Source organism: Pinus tabuliformis, chromosome J (assembly GCF_031772625.1).
Source record: "Pinus tabuliformis cultivar Carrire ecotype Pingquan chromosome J, CPIR1, whole genome shotgun sequence".
NCBI classification, from domain to species: domain Eukaryota; kingdom Viridiplantae; phylum Streptophyta; class Pinopsida; order Pinales; family Pinaceae; genus Pinus; species Pinus tabuliformis.
Genome location: NC_142295.1, coordinates 315,078,186 through 315,101,460, shown reverse-complemented (window position 1 = coordinate 315,101,460; position 23,275 = coordinate 315,078,186). Strand labels below are relative to the sequence as shown.

Genomic DNA, 23,275 nt, shown 5'->3' with positions numbered 1-23,275 from the left:
GGTTAGACCTTATATGAAATATTCTTTTTATTTTACATGGTTATGTTTATTTGGATCCACACAACAATGGCACCTTTGAAACATAGCACTTACCAATCACTAATTATGGTGGGCATTTGGAACATGGATCGATGATTAGGGATTGGTAAGTGATATGTTTCAAATATGCTCATGTATCCACGTTGAGTAATTGACACGACCACAAACACTAAACATTCAAAATTCAAAATTTAGGCATATCTCTTATGGACATTGTTCCACCATACACACACCATGGATCACGGTAGAACTTTGCTTATTCCTTAAATCTCTATCAATTTCTTATTGAATTTATGGTCAAAAAGGCATTATGCTTACTACAATATTATCTTACTCCGTGTTAGAAACGGATTAAGTATTATAAACATTTAATATGATGTGAAAAGTCTATACATTTAGTAAAACCCTTGTTATCTGGTAAAACCCAACAAATGATTAATATTAAATAAATTTTATATAATTAATATTAAATAAATGTCATATAGCTTTACTAATTAAATAAATGTCATCTAAAAGAAAACCCTTAGATAATTGGTATTTCATAGTTACCAATAAAGATGAAACCCTTGTAAAATATGTGAAATATTGAAATACTGTTATATTGGAGATCATTTGTTTAAAAGTTGTAAGCAAGCATATGTGTGTATTTTTATAGCACCCAATAAAAATAAATTTATTGTAAAATGTGTTGAAATATTTATTACATTGGAGATAATTTGCTGAAATATTAAAGAGCATATTAAGAATTAAAAGTGTATCTATGTAAAATGTGTGTTTGTTATAGGTAGTTATTATTTACTAGTTACTTAAAACACAAACAAACCAAAAAAACAGAAAAACAAAAACAAAAAAAACCTTTCTAAAATGTGTTGCAATATGATTGTATTGAAAATTATTTGTTGAGAAATTATATCTTTTAAAGGGCATGTTCCCATATTATATATATATATATATATATATAAAAAGAGATTTTACATTGACACCCACCTCGCTAGCCAAGGACACCCACCTCGCTGTCAGGTGGGGTGGTCCTCTATCTCAGTCTCATTCAATCCACTATATATATGCTCCGGAAGAGGCTTGAACAAGAAGGTAGAATTTGTAGCCTTGTAGATTCTGCTAGAACTGGCCAAGGAAAAAGGGGTCTCCCACCTTCAGGTGATGGGAGATTCGAAGCTTTGAAGCTGGTGATATATTGGGCAAATCAAAAGGCTGAGGTTAGAATTCTTGGCACAGAGACCCTGCTCTCTGATATCGGCGAAGCTGCCAACTCCTTTGACCTTATTTCTTTGTCATATTCTATGATGTCCGTGAAGCTGCCAACTCCTTTGACCTTATTTCTTTGTCATATTCTCTGTGAACTGAATTCTAAAGCTGACTCTTTATCTAAAGAAGCGCTTGAACTCCCTGTCACGTCTCCCACTTTCAGGTGATGGGAGATTCGAAGCTTTGAAGCTGGTGATATTTTGGGCAAATCAAAAGGCTGAGGTGAGAATTGTTGGCACAGAGACCCTGCTCTCTGATATCCGTGAAGCTGCCAACCCCTTAGACCTTATTTCTTTGTCATATTTTCTGTGAACTGAATTCTAAAGCTGACTCTCTCTCAAGAAGCGCTTGAACTCCCTGTCACGTCTGTAAAATATCATGTTTTTATGGATGGGAAAGAGGTTGAGTCCATGGGGACACACCTCTGTAGAAATGATACTCGCTTTTTGGAGATTGTAATCTGTGACTCTGTTCCCTCCTTAAGAGAAGGTTTTGCTAGTCGGTGAAGTCTGAGACTGTATGGTTCTAGAAGACACCACCATGATGGAGTATTTATAGGCTGGTATAGGCAGTACAGTCAGCAGATGTATATTTTTCTCATTCATTCATTCATTATATATTATCATATTGTTTGTTATTCTTCTTCAATTTTAAACAAATAAAAAGATCTAAAAATAAAAAGAACTTTCCCGTGTTCATGTCCAAATCAATGTGAGCATTGAAACAAAGAAAAAGAAAAATATCGTACTAGAAAATGGTTAGTTGTTCAAAAGCGCGGGGGCTGGGATCTCATCAATTCTGTAGGGTAAATAAGTTCTTAGGTTCAGTTGGGGTCTAGGCACTGCTCAAAATAAACTCGCTTAAGCAACCACAATTCTGCAAGGTTTTCAACTCCCTTTAAAAGATGGTGTTCATAACGCATGCATCAAAGACAGCCAACTAAGTCAACCCTATGTGGCAGGGTGATCTCCAAAATAAACTCGCTGAAGCAACCACAATTCCGCAAGTTTTTCAACACCCTTTAAAAGCTGGTGGTCATATCGCATGCATCAAAGACAGCCAACTACGTCAACCCTATGTGGCAGGGTGATCTCCTGCATTTAAGGAAAAAAAAAGACACAGAGGCTGACAAAATGGCTAATCAATGCACTGGAAAGTTGTCTTCCGAAGATATGGAAATGGAGAAATGGAGTAAAGAAATCAGCTCCAGCCAATTCTCCTCATGGCCAATTAGTACGTTTGCAAATACTGGGATATTTAAAAGCTTAATAAATTTACTGATTTAGGTGGTGAAAAGAGGGCCACAAGTTGCAAGTATGCACGATGCTACAGAGTAATTGCACAAAAATAAACTCGCTGAAGCAACCACAATTATGCAAGGTTTTCAACTCCCTTTAAAAGCTGGTGGTCATATCGCATGCATCAAAGAGACAGCCAACTACGTCAACCCTATGTGGCAGGGTGATCTCCAAAATAAACTCGCTGAAGCAACCACAATTCTGCAAGGTTTTCAACTCCCTTTAAAAGCTGGTGGTCATATCGCATGCATCAAAGACACAGTCAACTACGTCAACCCTATGTGGCAGGGTGATCTCATGCATTTAAGGAGAAAAAAAGACACAGAGGGTGACAAAATGGCTAATCAATATACTGGAAAGTTATCTTCCAAAGATATGGAAATGGAGAAATGGAGTAAAGGTATCAGCTCCAGCCAATTCTCCTCATGGCCAATTAGTACGTTTGCAAATACTGGGATATTTAAAAACTGTTATTACAGTCGTCTCCATCTTTTCAAACGTCATCCCAATTATATAAAACTCCATAATTTAGTTTTCTTCTTCTAAAATATTTCCCAACCGAACATTATAACCTGTTTTACCTTTTACTCTCAACGAATTATTCAATGTGCAATATATATCCTCGGTTTGAATAGAATCAGAATGTACACAAAAACAAAAGAGCAGTGATGTGAAATGCTTGAAAATCCAAACATGTGAACATACGTATTAGTATGATGTAGTAAAGTACACAAGCAATGGCAAGAAAATATTGCTTAGTATGACCCTCACAGAATGTATATCTTGTTTGGAAGGGGTCACAGGACATGTAACGATATTTCAACTCATGATTTTATGGCTTTAACACTGCTCATTCAAAGTCATAGTTACAGTGCATCAATGAATTTCTGAATCTTGGTCTGGGTACGTTCTTTCTCATCTGGTCCATCCAAATCTCCAATATTTTCATGATACTCCTGCAAACAAAATATAGTAAGCTATTTTCATGATACTCCTGCAAACAAAATATAGTAAGCTGATGGGCCTTGCGCAAATCTGAAATTAGTAAAATAACAAATCAACGTGGTAAAAAATGACAGATAAAAGGAATACAGCTTGCTCTTTCCTTCGAAAAAATGGCTTCTAGCAAATCTACAAATGACATCTATATAGAAAACTTGAACAATCCAATCATCATAATTCCTACGAAATCTATAGCTTGCATCTAAATAGAATAACTGAAAAAATCTAAAAATCATGATTCCTAGTACCAAAAGTAAGAAAATGAGAAATTAATCTAAACCAACAATTTATCAAAGACATGTCTCAGTTTCAGAAGTATATTTTACCCAGTATGATTCTATCCAAATGCACCAATAAAAAAATTACCTAAGACTTGTATCCCGGTAGTATATTTTACCAACTACACTGCAGCCAAAATGGACCAATAAAAATTTTATCTAAACTTGTATCCCGGTAGTATATTTTAGTAATTTTACCAGCTACACTGCAGCCAAAATGCACCAAAGGACAACGATAAAGAATTTTGTAACAAAAGGAGCCTAAACCCAAAATGTAAAATTGCACTAATCATTTTGGACTCTTTTTTCTTTTTATCTCTTTTTTTAAACGTGTATGCTGCTGCCCAGATGCAGAAAAGAACCACGAGAAACCAACAATGAAACGTTTATTCAAGACTTCCTATTAATTGTACACAGCAGATTAATTCTTCATCTGAAAGTAATAAATAGAAACATGAACAGCACCATTCACAAAATAAATTGCCATGAAATACACAAGAAACCAATCACACAATTGACACAAGTATTGTTGGACAAATGTCCCTGGAAAAAACCCAGGGATATCAATCACACAATCGACACAAGTATTGTTGGACAATTCACGAAATCTGCTAATTGGAAATTACATAAACTGCTTGCCTGAATCTGGCAAAGCTCTGGCAAAAATCGATCTTCACTTCTACAAATGAATTCTTCCATCTGGAAGCAACTCGACCCTCCTGTACGACACACTCTCAGCCCACGAGTGCGGCCTGAAGGAATTTGGCCTCCTCTGGCAACTCGCACTACTAGAGAAAATCCTCGACCTACTCTGGCAATTCAGTCTTTCCCCTGCAAATCGACCTCTCTGGCAAATCGGCCTCCTCCTGCCAAATCGACCTCCCTCTAGCAATTCACAAAATTGGAGAAAACTCGGCCCTCTGCAAAATAATTCAGCCCTTGCAGAACCTCCCTCTGAAACTCAGAAGCTGGAACTCTCTCAGATGAAGAAAATGCTCCAGAAAATTTCTTCCCAATCACTACTAGTGAAACCCTACTGGTGTCTCACTGAAAACTCATCCAATTCAAATCAACTCAATGACTGATCTGTCTCCAATGCTGCCCATCAATCTCTCTTTATAATCTCTCATTCACAGATGAATGGCCATGATTAAAACTTATCTTGATCCAATCGATGGCTAAGATCAACTTAGAAACTTTCTACAAGCTTCTAGAGGCAAATCAATCTTACCCCAACTAATGTCAATTAATTATCCACTTTCCTTAAGTTTTAACTTAGGAAATATTTAAAAATCATTCATATAAATAAGATATTTTCCCTAGGTGAAACTTAGGGAAAATAACATGGCCTTGGAGATAAAATTCTTCTATGTTCCTACCCTCAATAACACCTCTCAAGGCTAGAACACACGTTCGAGCTTTGATATTTCACAATTTTACCAATTATGTTGTTCCCCATAAGAACCAAAGAACAATGATGTAGGTTGCCGATAAGCCCAACATGTAAAATTGCATTAAAGGGCCCTTTTTTCATTTTTCTTTCTTTCTTTCTTAGTTGAGGAGGGGTTGAGAACTTTAAATTCCATGGAAGATATTTTTTATTGCACAAGTGAACCAAGAAGAGTAGGTGTGAAAGATAATTGTGCCTGTGCCTCAAAGAGGCAACATAAGCAAAATTTTAGTATATTTCTACAAAGATATCTGATTAGAGGCCAGAAAAAATGAAGCTGAAATGGCAAAAATGTAAAGACAAAATCATTGGTAAAGGCAATGAGTAATAAAATGGATCAGATGTCACCAATCCAAGAGTATATCATAGAATGATTAACCACATACATGGTTCAATGTCAAACAAGTAAACTGAACAGAAAATCAAGCCAAGAATAAGGGGAAGGAAAATGGCAGCGCAAAAGCTGCAACCAAAGGGATGTGAAGAGAGACCGGGAAAATACAAATGTGTATGTTCTTCGAGATAAGAAAGTTGGGATTACCACAACTTATACATACTTGGGCATACAATTCTTGGGGCCTAAGTTTGAATTAGTGCAAGCATACCAATTCTAAATCAATAAGGGGTCTGGGTCCTTTTCTATTGTGGAGCGACATTGTTTCTACAGGCACTTTCAAGACACGTCATCCAAGATGGACCTCGTGGACTCATTTGACCCAACGGCTCCTTATTGTTTCTCAATAGGTGTGGGGGGCTAACCTACTTGAGTGGAACTGGGCCAAGACATAAAGTGTATAGACCTTCATGTTCTGTCATATCATTGGAAGCAAGCAAACAATTCCCCATGAAATTATTCAAACAGACTTTGTAGCCAACCAATATCAACACCACTTTTCAAATTGGTCTCGCTTTTGCATCAAATTCAACATTTTGTTGTATCAACAACAGGTGGGGAGTGTAATCCATACTTTGTTTGTTGCTCCTTTGAGGGCCTAGCCTCAAACAAAGCCACAAGTTGGGTTCATGGTTGCTAGTTTTTTAGAGGTTTTAACTTTTGGGACCTCTCCAACCAATTGCCATCTTGGAGGACCACCTCCCTCGTTTCTGGTGCTCTTTGGATACCCTAGACATCTCTGATCAAATACACAAGACAAAGCAATTATCAGAGATTGTTGGAAATAATACTGAGAGGGGGGGGTGAATCAGTATTAACAGATCAGTAAAAACTTTCCAATTTCATACTCAGAAACATATACGCTACTTCAATTAAGTGAACCCGCGTGTACACGCTACTGTGTCTAATGAAACTTGCGTATATCCAGATATCTTATAATTCAGTTAGCTTAATCTTCAGTAAATGCATCAGAACATTATTAAGCATATTAACAGTAAACAGGTGCAGAATAACAGAACAGAACATCACACAAGAGCCACACACATGAACACCATGATATAAGGTGGAAACCCAATGTGGGTGAAAACCACCTGCTGCAATTCGTCTCTTTCTCTTTAATAACCTGAATGGCTGGTCTTAGAACCTGCATCTGATCAGGGGGAGCATGGATGGATTGATACAACTTGGCATATACAAAGGGGGAGCTAAATCAGAAACTTCAGCATGTACTCAGGGGGAGTATGGACAGCACTATGGACAGTAGAAGGTATACCAAAGAAGAGAATATCTTGATCCGCCCTTTGCCCTTGATGTCAAAGGGGGAGAGTGACTTGGTGTGGTGGTTGCCATCAAGTCCAAAGGGGGAGATTGTTGGCACTATGATTCAAGTGTTGTCCTTGATGGCAACTCACTCAGAGGTTGGTACAGGTGCTCAGAGGTTGGTACAGGTGATGGCAACTTAATCAGAGGACAGATCTTAGTACAGCATGGCAAGAAAGTTCATACACGCAGGTTCGTTAAGCCCAAGTCGCGTGTACACGCAGGTTGGCTTCAGCAAAAGCGCGTGTATGTGGAAAAGTACCTTTGGTCCATGGCGATTAGTCCTTGGAAGTTGTGCCTATGGTTTCGGACCATTGTGTCTCGACGGGCGTGTCGATCCCTAGTTTTGAAGTTGATGGTATTGTGTTGCTATGGTTTTGGCTCATGGCATTGTGAAGGGCCTAAGGCTATATAAGGAGAAGATCATTAGGCAAAGAGATAAGCAAGGTGTGTCTGACGAAGTGAGAAGATCTGGTATTACTGTTTATCTGTTCGGGATGCTTGGCAAGGGTCGGATCTAACAGCGAAGGCATAAGAAACTATTTCTAGATCTGCACGCGGGTTTCCTTTGGTGAAAGCGCGTATACACGCGGTTTTGGTACAGTGAAGTAGCGTATGCATAATAAGATTTGATATTTCAGGTTGCTGCTGATTCTGGTGGTTGTTGCAGAGTTCTGGGCTCTGGTTTGGGTTCTGTGTTCTTGATGACAGGGTTTCAGTGATTCAGTATTGGGTTGTTTAATGAATTATGATGCAAGTATAAGTTGATGATTGTATTGCGGTAATATTTGTTTTGTACTCTTGGATCCAGTCTGAAAATTGATGAAACGTGGTCCCTGAAGGAAAGAATGTTGTAGGGTCAGCACCTACGTACTAGTAAATGGATCTGCTAGTACAAGAGCTGAGGGGGTTGTAGCTCCCTTCCAGAAATAGTTGGAAAACGAGAGAGGGTTGTAGCCCTCTGCAGGTTGTAGCCTGCGTACTGGTAAAGGACTGCACCAGTACATGTAAAAGAAGTTTTCTTATTAAAGAGAAAGAGACGAATTGCAGCAGGTGGTTTTCACCCACATTGGGTTTCCACCTTATATCATGGTGTTCATGTGTGTGGCTCTTGTGTGATGTTCTGTTCTGTTATTCTGCACCTGTTTACTGTTAATATGCTTAATAATGTTCTGATGCATTTACTGAAGATTAAGCTAACTGAATTATAAGATATCTGGATATACGCGAGTTTCATTAGACACAGTAGCGTGTACACGCGGGTTCACTTAATTGAAGTAGCGTATATGTTTCTGAGTATGAAATTGGAAAGTTTTTACTGATCTGTTAATACTGATTCACCCCCCCCCCCTCTCAGTATTATTTCCAACAATTGGTATCAGAGGATATTGCTTTGCCTGCAATGCATATGGACACAAAGCAATTGATTGCGATAAAAGGAACATGAAAAATGTAAGGTGTTATACATGCAATAACTATGGGCATAAAGCAAGGGAATGCAGGAGCAGATTTCAAAATTCAAAACAAGAGGACTATACATCATCACAGCTCCAGGAACTGAAGAAGACAGAGACAGAAAGGTGTGGCATAATTCAGACAGCTGACATAACAGACACAGGGGAATCTGAAAGTGATGAAATTCAGTATTCCATCTTGCATACGCTGATATAACGAAGACAACTCGCGTATATACGCGAGCTACAGGTTGCAAAGTCGCGTATATGAAGAAAGGGCAGCAGAACAGACCCAGGTTCATTCATGGCTGGCTCAGGCTCAGGGGGAGCAGAACAGACTCAGGAAATGGTTCAGTCATGGTTGGCTCACACTCAGGGGGAGCATATACTTGAAATAATTCATTGTTGGCATTATGGTTGCTGATGAAACTAAATGATACATCTTGTTGTTTGATCAAAGGAATAATATTGCAGGCTGATGCTTATGGTACAGATCTGAATGGCTGGTCTTAGAACCTGCATCTGCTCAGGGGGAGCATGGATGGATTGATACAACTTGGCATATACAAAGGGGGAGCTAAATCATAAACTTCAGCATGTACTCAGGGGGAGTATGGACAGCACTATGGACAATAGAAGGTATACCAAAGAAGAGAATATCTTGATCCGCCCTTTGCCCTTGATGTCAAAGGGGGAGAGTGACTTGGTGTGGTGGTTGCCATCAAGTCCAAAGGGGGAGATTGTTGGCATTATGATTCAAGTGTTGTCCTTGATGGCAACTCACTCAGAGGTTGGTACAGGTGATGGCAACTTAATCAGAGGACAGATCTTAGTACAGCATGGCAAGAAAGTTCATACACGCAGGTTCGTTAAGCCCAAGTCGCGTGTACACGCAGGTTGGCTTCAGCAAAAGCGCGTGTATGTGGAAAAGTACCTTTGGTCCATGGCGGTTAGTCCTTGGAAGTTGTGCCTATGGTTTCGGACCATTGTGTCTCGACGGGCGTGTCGATCCCTAGTTTTGTAGTTGATGGTATTGTGTTGCTATGGTTTTGGCTCATGGCATTGTGAAGGGCCTAAGGCTATATAAGGAGAAGATCATTAGGCAAAGAGATAAGCAAGGTGTGTCTGACGAAGTGAGAAGATCTGGTATTACTGTTTATCTGTTCGGGATGCTTGGCAAGGGTCGGATCTGACAGCGAAGGCATAAGAAACTATTTCTAGATCTGCACGCGGGTTTCCTTTGGTGAAAGCGCGTATACACGCGGTTTTGGTACAGTGAAGTAGCGTATGCATAATAAGATTTGATATTTCAGGTTGCTGCTGATTCTGGTGGTTGTTGCAGAGTTCTGGGCTCTGGTTTGGGTTCTGTGTTCTTGATGACAGGGTTTCAGTGATTCAGTATTGGGTTGTTTAATGAATTATGATGCAAGTATAAGTTGATGAAAAAAATGTAAAGACAAAATCATTGGTAAGGGCAATGAGTAATAAAATGGATCAGATGTCACCAATCCAAGAGTATATCATAGAATGATTAACCACATACATGGTTCAATGTCAAACAAGTAAACTGAACAGAAAATCAAGCCAAGAATAAGGGGAAGGAAAATGGCAGCGCAAAAGCTACAACCAAAGGGATGTGAAGAGAGACCGGGAAAATACAAATGTGTATGTTCTTCGAGATAAGAAAGTTGGGATTACCACAACTTATACATACTTGGGCATACAATTCTTGGGGCCTAAGTTTGAATTAGTGCAAGCATACCAATTCTAAATCAATAAGGGGTCTGGGTCCTTTTCTATTGTGGAGCGACATTGTTTCTACAGGCACTTTCAAGACACGTCATCCAAGATGGACCTCGTGGACTCATTTGACCCAACGGCTCCTTATTGTTTCTCAATAGGTGTGGGGGGCTAACCTACTTGAGTGGAACTGGGCCAAGACATAAAGTGTATAGACCTTCATGTTCTGTCATATCATTGGAAGCAAGCAAACAATTCCCCATGAAATTATTCAAACAGACTTTGTAGCCAACCAATATCAACACCACTTTTCAAATTGGTCTCGCTTTTGCATCAAATTCAACATTTTGTTGTATCAACAACAGGTGGGGAGTGTAATCCATACTTTGCTTGTTGCTCCTTTGAGGGCCTAGCCTCAAACAAAGCCACAAGTTGGGTTCATGGTTGCTAGTTTTTTAGAGGTTTTAACTTTTGGGACCTCTCCAACCAATTGCCATCTTGGAGGACCACCTCCCTCGTTTCTGGTGCTCTTTGGATACCCTAGACATCTCTGATCAAATACACAAGACAAAGCAATTATCAGAGATGGCATCTACTTACAATATGTCCAAGGCACCTAACTTGACCTGCTAGGAGGCTGAAGTTGACAATGGCTTTCTATGAAAAGCACTTCTTGGTGCTAACAGATAACCTCGTTGTTTGACCCCAAAAACTTCTTGGCCCTAAGAGACACCCTCATTTTTTTATCCCTTTACACTCCAACACTATGTGCATGCACTTAAGATCCCTTTGGGTCATTTTTGCATGGTTTCTCATAGGCTGCAAATAGAGGTGAACGATCAAATTCCACTTTAGGATAAGACTTCCAATTATGTGACATATTCAAGAGATCAAGATAGATGACCACTTTATTTTCCACTACCTTGTTTATTATTAGATTTGGGGACAGCTATACTACCTCTCCAAGGAGTCACTCTCTAACTTCTTGTCATTCTTAAATCATTAATAGTTAGCCTTGTCCTTGAGGGAGACATTGGGCTTCCAATCTTCCACATTGAAGCCCCCCTCCAAATCAAACAACACCTAATGGATTACACCCTTTTTGCTAGTAATCCCTAGCACAACAATGATGCCATCTCGATTCCTAATAGCATCCAAATCCAGATATCTCGCTGAGCCTCCTAAACCCCATCAATGAGACCTTTGCAAGGTTGCCAACTCTGATCCCAATATAGGGCTAGACATTCCAAAAAATAGACCTCAGCACAACAACCATGCACCCCCCTTCACCCCCCCCCCCAACCTTGAGATGGAGGGACACCTACAACACCACTCTTTTGGATAATCTTCCACCATAAAAAAAATTCTTCAACCTCAAAAGTTAGGGAGTCGTACTTTTACAAAAGAGGGGGATCCACAGTGCAACATTTCATCCTTCAATGATGGCAGGGTCCAAGGGGCATTGAAGCTCCACCTGTAGCTCCCTATGAGGCATCCCTCCAAGGAATTTGGCTTTTGGCCGTTAGTAGTCCATGCATCACTTCAAAATTTCCAACATGTTCTTTACAAGCTATCAAATTTTATATTTTAGATTAGAATTTCTTTTGGTTTTTAACTTTTCACAATGTATTGATACTATTGTACTTAGCAACCCCGTTGACCTATTTGCAATTGTTGAAGAATCTAGGACAATTCTAGTTAATGAGATTCTTCTTAGCATGATAACTATTTGTGAGGTATTCTATCTTTCGTTTATTAGCACAATATTTTCTTGATATCATTAGTGTGTACATTTCTTACTTCATCAAATAGCTACCAAAACAAAGAGACAAGAACACACAATGTTGGTTTTCTGCTTGGAGAGGAAAACCCACACAAAATTCTTCTTATAGAGATTCCAATTGATGAATACCAAGACCATGACCCTTGACCTACTATGCCACTCCAATACCAAGACATCAACCCTCTTCGTCGTCATTATTGAGATCATCATTACGCTGCACCATTGAAGCCATTACTACTTTACACTGAGATCTTCATTATTGCTGCTCCATGACCGTTCCTTCATCGAGCTTTTCAACATCAAACGAGATATTTATATACATGAATGAGAGTTGCACTGAGATCACTATTGTATCATAGTTGCACCACTGATATCTTCATTGGAATACCACTGAGATCATGATTGCATCATGACTGTGTATGCTGAGATAAGATTATGTATGTTGAGACTATGATTGTGTATACTTCTGCACTGTGCTCTTCACCAAGACTATAGCTATGCCCTCCTTGCACCGAGGTCTGCTGCAACTATGCTGAGACTGTATGGTTGTGACCTTTTAACTAGGCCAAGACATCAGGGATATATGCGAAGATATCACTGTGATACTCATTTGAAAGCTATAGTAATCCTCCTCCATACGAAATGTTGAACTGTTGCCCTTATCCGAGTGTCCTGTACCATTGTACCTTGTCCGAGATTCTGAGCTGCCTGCACCCATCCGAAATTACAAAGACTTGTCCGAATTTTTTTGTGTTTCTTGTGGTGACCTCAGCGGGGTATTTATAGTGGTTCTGTCTCCCTAAATAAGCCGACATGTCACAGTGAAAGGATGTGTCTATTATTTGAGTCGACTTGACATTAATATATATTTTGAGGCCGACATAACTGCTCTTCTTCATTGTTTTGTTGGTTGATGTCTTTAGGAGGATTGTGCTTGTCTTGGAGGACTGTTCTAGACCTTTATATAGACTTTTATACATTACACATAGGCTCAAGAAGAGCATGACATTGACTCTTTAAACTAAATCCTAAGGCTCTCAATGGGAGCCACTAAATAAATAAACTTCTTGCTCATGAAACCCATGCAACAAGGAATAAATTCATTTTCTTGTTTTACAAAAATCATAATACAATGTCATGAAGACCGAACATAGTTACACTTTTTCCAACACCCCCTCTTAACTAGGGAGGTATTCATGATGGTACTTGGTCATTCTCAGTCTGAAGAATTTCTCATAAGAAGAAACAGATTGGTAACCCATATGTATGGCATCATAGTAACCAACATTTTTTCCACGGCAAGGCCTTGACCGACGGCGCTATCTCTTATTAGATCAGACCACAATGTTGGCGAGACCAATGATTATAGACACCTTCATCATTGTCTCTCAAGGTACATACCCACCTGGGTGTTCACTGAGTACAACCTTCTAAGGCTATTCTTATCTTGGGTTCCCAACCCTCAAAGAATATCGGTCCTCTTGCCTACTCTTGCCTTGATGCCCTACACATCCTCAAAGAGCATCAGATGCCAAATGATTACCCAATCCTTCATTCTTTCTTCCAAAGTGAAGACAAGAATGTTGTGTCTATCTCTCCCTCTCAACGAGGGAAGATATGCCCAAGTTTCCTCTTATCAGAAACTTGCCCAAGCTCCCTTTTAATCAGGAACTTGTCAGAGCTCCCTCTTAGCTAGGGACTCTTCTATACATCAGCAACTTCTTCGTGGGTCCTTCAGCTGCTTGATCAACTTCTCTCCTTGATGTCATGAAATTCAGTTGAGCATCAGCCATCGATCACTTTCCTCCTTAGTTCGTCATGTCATTCCTTTCTTCGTGGAAGGTGGCCTTCTTCCTTGTAGGGCATTAACCATCGATCACTTTCCTCCTGTGTTCGTCATGTCATTCCTTTCTTCCTGGAAAGTGGCCTTCTTCGTATTTGGAACCTGTGTCATATGGCTACTTCTTCATCATGTTTTTTCTATCCTCCACATGAATCCTAGTTGTACTTTTATTTACAACTCTTGTCTGAGTAGCCCTACATGAACTTATCCAGATATTTTTCAAGAAATCAAAACATATCAAATCAAGTCATATCTTACGAGATGGCTCTTCATCATGACATCTTCTTGTAGTTATCATCATCCTGCATTCATGTTGACACATCTCCCAAGGATATCTATTGTCAAGGGTCTTCATCTTTTCCATCAGAGTCTTCATAACTTTATGGGAGATTTCCTAGTCAAGTCTCTTTAGTCTTTTGGATGTTGATTGCCTTCATTAGGGTTGCATATCTCACGATCTCTTCCTTCTCCACACATTCCATTCCCAGGTGCTTTTAATCAGAGTTTCTTAATTGTGGTCAACCACCTCATAATTCATAAGATGACATACTATGTTGATTTCATCTAGTGTGTCTTATGCCTGCTTTCAGAGGAGGAGATCCTTTTTCTCTTGATCATGCTTCTCAAGATAGAAGTAATGATCCATGTTACCTGCAACCATGTGACATGACATTATAATATTAAACATAAGCATACATACCTTATTTTACCTTTAGGTCATCTAGGCTGCTTTCAGCAGCGTACTTGATTGAAGTGTCTTCAACCCCTTGACTTGCTTCTTCTCTTATGTCACCATAACATCATCTATGAATTCCACAAGTTGGAGTTCTTGATGAAACCCTTGCTTTTCCTCTAAATTACTGAACCCTTCAATGAGGATTCTATCAGATTATCTTGAGGATATTTATATATCCCTGTCTGGCAAATGTTTCCTTTTTGACTTGACATATGATGAGCCTTGTCCTGGATGACTTCTTCCTTTCCTGCAATGTCCACTAAGATTCTCAAGAGCTATATCCTACATGTTTGTCTGCCATGGATTTTATCCTTCATGATTCCCATAGTGATGTCACGAGCTCTTATTTCTAATGCTTCCATGAAGCCACGATGCATCTTATTATCATTGTCATGTCTTATAACATAAGCTTATGATGGGATCCTTTTGTGAGGGATACTATCCTAATCATAGTAGATATCTATTACTCCCTCTTTCCTTGGCCCTTTTCTTCAGCTTCCTCCATCTATCTAGTGATATGAGCTTCCAAAATCTTTCCATAGCATTGAATCTTAGCTATACTTATTCTGTCTTGCTTGAGGACCAAACTTGCCTTTCCTTTCTGCACATGTTTTAGTCCTAAATACCTTCAATATTTTCGCCATCAACTTGTCTTTCTCTATTTAGCATAGAGACCATAAGTTGTCAAATGAGGTAACTTCCTTATCCCATGGATACTTGTTACCTTGTTAGTGCATTATAGATCAATGATGGTTATCTTCCTTCCTAGATCTTGTATATAAGACCTTATGAAGATATCCTACATCCTTTGATACCTTTTACTTTCATGTAGATCAGATTTCATGTGACCTTCTTCGTTGCACCTTAAGAGAATGAGTTTATCATCTACATCACTTTGATGTCTCCAATATTGCCATGTGAGAGTATCTTTCATAAATATCCCTTTCCATAAATTCAGAGGAGACCTTTTGATATGTTTAATGACTTCAGCTACTTATAGGACTATGTATATCCTTCTTCTCCATGCAAGGAATCTTTCTGACCCCTCAACCTATAGATGCCCTTGCAATTCATAAAGTCATTTAACCAAATCTATAAATTGAAAAGATACTTACTTGTCATGTGAAGATGAAATCTTCACCTTGATTGCTTTCATGATGTTGGAAGAAGATATACTAGCTCTTCTTCTTGGATGACCTTCTTTTGAATGAGAGAGTATTTCCTCAATAGAAGAGGTTGCTACTTTTGATGAGGATGATCTGCTGCGTCCTCGGATGATCTTCTTCTAGGGCAAGGAGATGATCCTTCCTTGATTTTATAACCATGAAGATGATAATGCCTTCTTGCCTTCAATATGTTTTGCCTTCTTTTGTAGTATAGATCAGGACTGCTTCTAAGATTTCAACCTGTTCCAAGATGATGTGATCCTTGTTTTTGAGGTCCTTTGAGTTACCTTGATTTGTATACAACTTGATGAGGGTCTTGGTGGCCTTTTGATGATGACTGTGGAGACAAATGTTCTTGGGGTGGATTGATTCTTGATTGTTGTTGTAGACTGTTGTTGTAGACTAATTCTTCAATCTTGACAAAGCTCTTCAACCTTGCTTTGATGCCCTTCTTGAAGCTTGATCCTTGAATGTCTTTGAGACTTGATCTTTGAATGTTTTTGAGACTTGATTCTTGAATGTCTCTTTGCTTCCCTTCCTTTGGCTTTAGCACCTTAGCTCTGATACCATGTTGAAGAATCTAGGGCAGTTATAGTTAATGAGATTCTTCTTATCATGATAACTATTTGTGAGGTATTTTACCTCTAGCTTATTAGCACAATCTTTTCTTGATATCATTAGTGTGTGTATTTCTTACTTCATCAAATAGCTACCAAAACAAAGAGACAAGAACACACGATGTTGGTTTTTGCCAAGGCCAAAGACTCTCCCTCTTGGAGAGGAAAACCCGCACAAAATTCTTCTTATAGAGATTCCAATTGATGAATACCAGGATCGTGACCCTTGATTTACTATGCCACTCCAAGACCAAGACATCAACCCTCTTCGTTGTCACTGTCGAGATCATCATTATGCTGCGCCATTGAAGCCATTATTACTTTACCACTGAGATCTTCATTCTTGTTGCTCCATGATTGTTCCTTCATCGAGCTTTTCAACATCACAACGAGATCTTTACATACATGAATGAGAGTTGCACTGAGATCATAGTTGCACACCACTAATATCTTCATTGGAATACCACTGAGATCATGATTGCATCATGAATGTGTATGCCGAGATAAGATTATGTATGCCGAGACTATGACAGTGTATACCTCTGCACTATGCTCTTCACCAAGACTATAGTTATGCCCTCCTTGCACCGAGGTCTGCTGCAGCGAAGTTGAGACTATATGGTTGTGACCTTTTAACTAGGCCAATACATCAGGGATATATGCGAAGATATCACTGTGATACTCATCCAAAAGCTATAGTAATCCTCCTCCATACGAAATGTTGAATTGTTGCCCTTATCCGAGTGTCTTGTACCACTGTACCTTGTCCAAGATTCTGAGTTGCCTGCACCCATCCAAAATTATAGACTTGTCTAAATTTTTCTGTTTTTCCTGTGGTGACCTCAGCGAGGTATTTATAGTGGTTTTGTCTCCCTAAATAAGCCAACATGTCACAATTAAAGGATGTGTCTATTATTTGAGCCAACTTGACATTAACATATATTTTCAGGCCGACATAGCTGCTCTTCTTCATCGTTTTGTTGGTTGATATCTTCATAAGGATTGTGCTTGTCTTGGAGGGTTGTTCTAGACATTTATATAGACTTCTATACATTACACATAGGCTCAAGAAGAGCATGACATTGACTGTTTAAACTAAATCCTAAGGCTCTCAATGGGAGCCACTAAATAAATAAACCTCTTTCTCATGAAACCCATGCAGCAAGGAATAAATTCATTTTCTTGTTTTACAAAAATCATAATACAATGTCATGAAGACCGAACTTAGTTACACCTTTTCCAACCGCGATCACATAATGGACATTAATAAAATCACCTTATCTTATTATCTTCATCCAGATCCTTGAACTGGTCTTTACATGCATGTTTCCACAAATCCTATGATATCATATTAATCTTATCTTATTTTGTCTTGATGATTGAGTTCTTAAACTATCTTTCCATGCCTTTCTACACATACTCAGTGATATCATATTAATGACCCTACTAAGAGTTCCGCAAAAAATACACCATATACTAATGACCCTCCTAAGAATCCCACAAAAAAACACCATTAGTATCCCTCCCAAATAATTATGGACAATAGTGATACCCAACAGCTTTAACCTCATTCCCAAAAGCTTTCAAAATGGATTCAAAGGCAAGTCCCTTGAACCAATCTGTGCATGTCATTCTGCACCAAGGTTGCAAGGGAGTGGCCCCCCCTCTCGAACCCACTCCAGAAGCACACTCCCTTCGAGAACAGATCGGGAGCAACCCTGAGAGCGTGTTCCCAAAATTCGGGGAGCGCATTTCTAGAGTAGGCTCCCTCAAAAAAAATTCACTCCCTAGCTTTTTTAGCAAATTTTTTTATGCAAACACGTTCCAAACGCAAAAAAATTTCAAGGAAACAAGAATTTTTTAGTGGGGCAACCTAATGATCAACCTATGGCCCTAGTATTGATATGGAATTTCATGGTAATGTTAAATTATTAAAGTAAAAGTGACATTTTCTTTTATCTTTCATTTTCATCTTTTTACTTAAATTTTTAACATTACCATGAAATGACTCGAGATGTTTGAGAGTGGTTCATGGAGAAAGTAGAATTTTTTATCTCACTCAAAATCCAGCGAACTTGTCAATTTTCCAGGATTTCAAGATTGGGGGGATTGCAATGTTTCCATTGGATTTTGTCATGTATTACGTTATGAAACTTGTCAAAAGCACCAATCCCTCTATGTACCTTGATGTTAGTGACATTGGTTGTTGAACTCCTCTATCATGACCCTACTAAAAATGTACCCATCACTCAAACAAAATCTTGACTTGACATGCTACGTTTTTTCTATCCATCTTCTAGGATCCCTAATCATTTTAAAAAAAGAATTTAAGTTTGGGATCATAGATGTCCTTAACAGTTTTCTAATGCACAATGGCTACATACCAAAATTAGGGTGTCTGATATCTCGGACTGGCCCATCTCCTCCTTCCTAGTACAAGATCCCTTTATCTAGAATAAGGAAACCCTTCAACTGGAATAAGAATAAAAACTCACTACCTCGCGGAATCTTTAATCACTTTTGATGAGAGAAAAAAGAATGTAAAAGTCCCTTATAGGTTGGAATCACGATTGCCATTACACCAAAACCCACAGATGTTAGTAAACAGACACATCACTAGATTTAAGCACATGCCACGAAACACACGGGGAGCGATGGATTATCCTTCTACACCGCCATTAACGGGGAGCCCAATAATCTCCCCCCCCCAAACGCAAGCCAGGTGTGTTTCGAACTCGAGACCTTTGGCTCTGATACCACTTGTTGGAGTCACGATTGTCGTTACACCAAAACCCGCAAATGTTAGTAAACAAGCACATCGCTAGATTTAAGCACATGCCACGAAACACACGGGGAGCATTGGATTATTCTTCTACCATTTCCCCTTTCCTAGCACAATATTCTTTTGAATAGAATACGAAAAACTCATCACCATCTTCTAGGATCCCTAATCATTTAAAAAAAAAAAGAATTTAAGTTTGGGATCATAGATGTCCTTAACAGTTTTCTAATGCACAATGGCTACTTACTAAAATTAGGGTGTCTGAAATCTGGGACTGGCCCATCTCCTCCTTCCTAGTACAAGATCCCTTTATCTAGAATAAGGAAACCCTTCAACTGGAATAAGAATAAAAACTCACTACCTCGCAGAATCGTTAATCACTTTTGATGAGAGAAAAAAGAATGTAGAAGTCCCTTATAGACCTACATGAGTACAATGGATATTTGCCAAAACTAGGATACTTGTACATACCAAGTCCACAAATTCCAACCATTTTTACCTGATATGTCCCTCAAATAGTTCATGTAAATCTTGTTACCACTCAAACAGCAAGGGACCTAAAAGAGGTTCCTAAGAGGGCAACTACTAGGTTAGGCACAACAGTGGAGGCTTAGCCCACTTTTACCACAGCTAAGTCTCCCTGCTCTTTATGAACTTTCACTGATGGGAGGAGTCGCGATAGTGTAGGGATCACTTGTAAAGTATATGTCAATGGATAGGTGGAAAGTGACCCTGGAAACCCTTTCCCAAGGATAGAGTGAAGAATGGAACTTGCTTGCTCTTCAAGCAAAGTACTTGGTCCTCCAGGGGCAAGGGGTGAGGATTGGAGGGTTGAGGGATAAGGAATAGGCTTATAGACGAGGTTCTCAATCCCTATAATCTTTGCGAAACTTGGATTCCCAAATGGTCCTTAACAAATAATATTTATTGTGAAGTGGGACGACACGGGGCCAAGTGGACCCAATCTAAGCTCGGGGATGGATTGTAGCAACCAATGATGTTCCTATCTTGGACAAGGTGAAAGGAAAGGACCAAACAAGAATATTTACTTCAAAAGGTTGAATTGATCCTATTGAGGTCTGGCCTTGGGGATGCCAAGGAAAAATTCGATCCTGGAGCTAAGGCTTCAGATTCTCGAAGATTCCACCATTAGAATTACCTCAAATTTGGAGGAGAGGGAGGGGACCCACCAACACAGTCGCCTGTAGGAGATCGAAAATTTTCCTTGGGTCAATTCCTGGGAAATTGATGACCTAGGTGACCTAACAGGGCTAGACCTAAGGAAAAAGAGGAAATGGGTAAAAAGAGGGTTAAAATGATCACCCTTTTTAAGGGATCAGTACCTAATTAACTTGGGGATATGTAGTCAAGGATGACGATGCATGAGAACTTGGTTTCTTGATCAAGGAGGCCCAAAAATTCAACTTCATCCAATGTTGAGAGAAAGAAAAGAAAAGAGACCTTCAAGCATTTATACTTCAAAGCAAATGATGCAATCCTATCAAGACAAATAATCCTTAAGACATTGGCCCATACATTAAATTAGCTAAAACATGCTTCATTCAACATTTCAATTACACAGCAACTAGCCCTAATTTTAGTAGTATGCAACAACAAGAATAACAACATCAAAATTTACTTACAACATTATAGAATATATCCAACCAGCATTTCGTTAGCAAGATAAAGCTCCAAGACAAGTCCCGGGACACCTACCAAGAGTGTGGGGCTCTTGTGGGAGCCTACTCGGCATAATACCATCATCCCAAAAGTGGATTGCTAGTAGTCCTTGAGCATCGACGAAGATCCATGGAGTGTTGTATGCTGCTATGGAGACCAATGGCTCTCTATGCACACCCTATAAGTGCCAATGTAGACCTTTGGGGTTAGGATCTCGTATAGGGAGACCAAACCCAAATGGAAACCACCTATAATCCTGCATAAGATCCACTGTGTCCCCTAAGCTTCTAGTACAACCAATCATTAAAATAATCGAGTAAAAGCGTTTACAAATCATGGATAACAAAGTGGGCACTTCATAATGGCATGCCCTTCTGTACAGGGCTTTGGCATGTGCTAGTGTCTCCAAGCTCCAAAGGGGGTTAACCAAGTACCTTATTAGGTGGTTTCAGCCCTTAAAGGGGATAGTATGTCCAAGGTACATCCCTCTAATGGGAGTGGCAAGTGATAAATAAGTGGAATGGAATGGGGAATGAGGGGCAACCCTGGGCCACATATTGGGGCATAGGGGCAGTGGGATGAGGGGAAGCCCAAACCTGGGTATGTGTAGGAGGGAGCAATCGTGGTACACGAGGTGCCCCGGCCTGATTTTTCCACCCTTCTTTATAAGCCTATTGCCTTTTATGAATTTTCTTTCATTAAATGCTCTGGGCTCAAAGGACAAGTGCATGATGTGTAAGATATAGCAATGATTACCCCCTTTTAGATTGGGACAATCATGGGCTCCTAAATGATAAAGGAGGCTCATCTAGGGCCTATGGAACCAGGTTGATGACCATGGATTGGGGTAGAGATCATGTATTGGCTTTTGCCAACGTGCTAATTATTTTTGTCCCAGCCATCTTTTGCATTTTCTGGTACAATTTCCTGTTAAATGTGGCCAATTATGTTTTTTTCTTTTTCCTTTCACTGCTTCAACCTTCGAGGCATCATTCCAGGCCTGACCCAAGCTGGGGGAAGGGGATAGGGAGGTTGGCTTTATGTAACCCAGAATGGAAATGTGGACATAGGTGGGAGAAATGATGAATGGGGTATAGTGAGTGGAAAGGGAGTAATATATGCAGATAAATGAGCGAGGCCACGCACCCAAAGTTGGGGTTTCCCAAGTAGTACCACCCTAGAACCAAATGGTCAATAAAGGAGATCCCACGGGACTAAGATCCAAGGGTAACATCCACGAGAGATCAAGGGGACAAGAGCACAAACTAAGCCCACCCTTTCCGCCAAATCCCCCCATCAATCCATACCCAGAAGTATCCATGATAAGTAAACCCAATACTCAATTACCAAATGAAAAGACACTTCTTTAGATTCGGGAGGCCCACCCTCAAACATAAGATAAATACAGGTCGATGAGGGACCACATGTCTAGCTCAGGTGGCAGACAAATGGCACAACGAGCTAGTAGGAGGCTGCAAAGGGCTTGCTGGCTGTCGGTTGAGGTTCATCATGGAGAAAAAATTCTCGTGGGGATATCACCCACAAAGTGGTGGATAACACATCCCACAATGGTCCATACCCATTTATACCCAATGTGTCCAACAAATAATTCTTATACATCCCACAATGTATAATCCATACTACATTGTCCTTTTGTTCAATATTATCTTCTATCCCAAAACCTTAACCTTGATTTTAAGAAAACTTATCAAATCATTTAGATTGAGCAAACAACCATGAGGTACAATACACTAAGATTTCCAAATAAGCCACACGCACATTTAATCCAACCAGCAGCCCCAAATTTAAGACATCTCATTGCTTTAGTACAAAGAAAATGCCATCCATTCTCAAAAGAAAGAGTTCAGCCAGCATGCCTGCAAAAGGGAAGGCATGTTCTTAACTAGTATCTCAGATATAGCTGTTTTCTCAGATACCATTGCGGCTTTTGTTACTCCACAAAAATGGACATGGAAAGTACCTCATGTGTCTCATTACTCCCATACAACCTGAAAGCCCGAGTGTCACACAAAGCTATCCAAGGCTTATCACAGGACAAGACAAGTTGTACACACCTATTTCTAATTTTCTACAAGCTAGGTGGTCGACATGGAACTAGCATAGACTCCGCAATGACCTGTGTACAGCAGCATTGGACATATGTAAACTAAACTTGACACACCCTATACCATAGCAATTAATTCGAATATGAAAATGAGTAAAATAGTAGCAAAGTTATCCATACTCTTCGTTCAACAGGGCCAAAGAATGCTAAAATATAGATCTTATAGGATGGTTCAAGTCTGATAGTGTATATCCCACTAGTTGAAATCATCGTTTTACACACTGACCAATTTAACCCTAATTACAAATGGACTGGCTCTTGAAGTGGTTGACTAGTGCCATATTCTCTTTAAATTTTACACC

At 39.5% G+C, this 23,275-nt stretch overlaps 1 protein-coding gene across 2 annotated transcripts in view; it reads right to left on the bottom strand.

The window, feature by feature from the left end:
- Nucleotides 1-3,274: 3,274 nt before the first annotated feature.
- The window catches only part of LOC149226996 (ARM repeat superfamily protein), a 61,300-nt gene continuing 41,299 nt past the window's right edge, over nt 3,275-23,275 (bottom strand). Inside the window, exon 8 of one of the 2 annotated variants that reach the window (XM_089377664.1) lies at nt 3,275-3,597. In XM_089377664.1, coding sequence (XP_089233790.1) covers nt 3,454-3,597 — 144 coding nt within the window. In that variant the 3' untranslated portion in view covers nt 3,275-3,453. The remainder of the gene's footprint in view (nt 3,598-23,275) is intronic. The other variant, XM_089377665.1, reaches the window with a different exon arrangement.